Source organism: Rhagoletis pomonella, unplaced genomic scaffold, assembly GCF_013731165.1.
Source record: "Rhagoletis pomonella isolate Grant_MI unplaced genomic scaffold, Rhpom_1.0 Rhpom_scaffold_00004, whole genome shotgun sequence".
Lineage (NCBI taxonomy): Eukaryota > Metazoa > Arthropoda > Insecta > Diptera > Tephritidae > Rhagoletis > Rhagoletis pomonella.
The window spans coordinates 13,262,150-13,263,986 of NW_023458558.1; the positions used below are offsets into that span (position 1 = coordinate 13,262,150).

At 41.3% G+C, this 1,837-nt stretch overlaps 1 protein-coding gene across 1 annotated transcript; it reads right to left on the reverse strand.

Moving 5' to 3' along the window:
• Nucleotides 1-525: 525 nt before the first annotated feature.
• LOC118738111 (homeobox protein GHOX-7) lies at nucleotides 526-1,375 on the reverse strand. The gene is made up of 2 exons (XM_036469031.1): nucleotides 914-1,375; nucleotides 526-848 (listed from the first exon to the last, which is right to left on the reverse strand). Exons 1-2 carry the CDS (start codon nucleotides 1,197-1,199, stop codon nucleotides 526-528), a joined length of 609 nt encoding a protein of 202 aa, XP_036324924.1. The 5' UTR covers nucleotides 1,200-1,375.
• Nucleotides 1,376-1,837: the final 462 nt, after the last annotated feature.

The window sequence follows — 1,837 nt, forward strand, 5'->3', positions numbered from 1 at the left end:
CTTTAGCAAATAACTCAATGTTAGTCAGAGATTTATTTGAATTTTTCCGAAAACGCAAGATTTTTTGTACATATACATATGTTAAGTTTTTAACCGACTTCAAAAAAGGAGGAGGTTATCAATTCGTCACAATATATTTTTTTATGTATGTTACTGCATTACTCCGGACCACGTTAACCGATTTCGATAATTCTTCTTTTTATCGGAAGGGTGGTACCTCAAGGGCGGTTCCATACTAATTTGGTTTGGTAAAAAGAGAATTCACAATAGGCGGGCGAAGATTAATAATAGCAACTTAGTTTTCAATATTAAATATAAATTCCTCTAACAATAAATTCCTTTCGTATTTAGGAAATAATCACAGCCATATTTACTAACTTATGTAAGTATATAATATATAGTGTGTATACTAATGTATGTATATAGTCAACGTATCTTGCTTTCCAGCATGCCGGGACGGACGCCTGAAATGTGTATGTACATAAATGTCTTCTTAGTTGGCAGCGAATTCTAGACTATTGAAATCTATTTCAAGCATCCAACGCCACGCTGAAGTACTAGCTCATCCATATTTGGTTCTGGGCTAGAAGCATTCGATGAAATTGTCGAATCATAGCTCTCCTCCGTTTCGCGCTTCTCGCGCCGCTGACGGGCGCGCCTATTTTGAAACCAAATTTTGACGCGCGTATTCGTCAACTCCAGCGACTCAGCCAACTGATTGGCCTCCTCGGCGCTCAAGTAGTTAGACGTGCGATAGGCATTTTCCAAAGCCTCCAATTGTGTGGGTGTAAATGGGATGCGAGGCAGACGGCCGGGCGTGCGTTTGACGGGCGGTTGACGCAAGTTGCCTATAGAAATAATAGAAGACCACATTTTATGATACTAACTAGGAATGATTTAGTGCGCCACTTACGTGGCAAACGCGGCGGATGGTAGCGAGTGTAGTGCAGCCAATCGAACATCGGTATTTGCTCGACACTTGCATTGTTGAAGCCAGCGATCGTTGCGTCTACTCCACCGGCTGCAGCAATACTGGCCATTTCCATAGCTGCAACAGAATTGTAATTGTTGAAAGCTTCCTGTTGGTAACGATGCTGCTGCTCTAATTTAATACGGTCCGCAATGCAGATAGAAGCATTGGTGCCGATATATCTTTCGCCGGCACGATTTAGTATATAGTCAATGCTAAAATCGCTCATTTTCACATGCGGCTCGTTGTGAAAAACTCGAGTAAGAGGAGAAAATTTCTTTGAACCCGACGCGTTTGCAAATTAAAGTGAACTAAAACGACCTTGGCAAATGCAGTGCCTTTTTAAGGATCCTGCAAGAGACACGTTAAGAGTGCCGCCGCCATTGCATTGCTCTAATTAGCCTAAGCGTGCGCTATCTCTTTCCGATGCATAAGCGGTCTACATATCCTTGTTATCCTTGCACAACACAGCACAGCACAGCAAAAGTATGCCCTAATTCTGGTAAAGCATATGGATATCTTATTCAATTTAAAAAATCATTGAGGCATTATTGTTACTTTAATGGGCGTTACCCTCAGCTAAGACCACAAATGAAAACCAGCAAGCCTACCGCAGGCAAAAAGACAATGCGCGTGTTTGAAGCATTGTAATACATTTGTTTTCAGGTAGCTCCATTTATTATCTTTCAGATGCGATTAGCACAAATTGAAATGCGGTTAGCCCGCTATGACCACTTCGGATGCGCTCATGCAAATAATGATGCACAAAATCAGGGGTTGATCCTTGCAATCGTTCACTTTCATTCATAAGTCAGGCGGAATCGACATACACAATGTATATACATGCATATGTATATGTACATATTA

What these genes read in the sequence shown, in the direction of transcription:
- LOC118738111 (XM_036469031.1), bottom strand. Translation starts at nt 1,199, where the DNA reads ATGAGCGATTTTAGCATTGACTATATACTAAATCGTGCCGGCGAAAGA. An exon ending in CCATCCGCCGCGTTTGCCAC is followed by an intron (nt 849 to 913) that starts GTAAGTGGCGCA and finishes TTATTTCTATAG; the next exon opens with GCAACTTGCGTCAACCGCCC.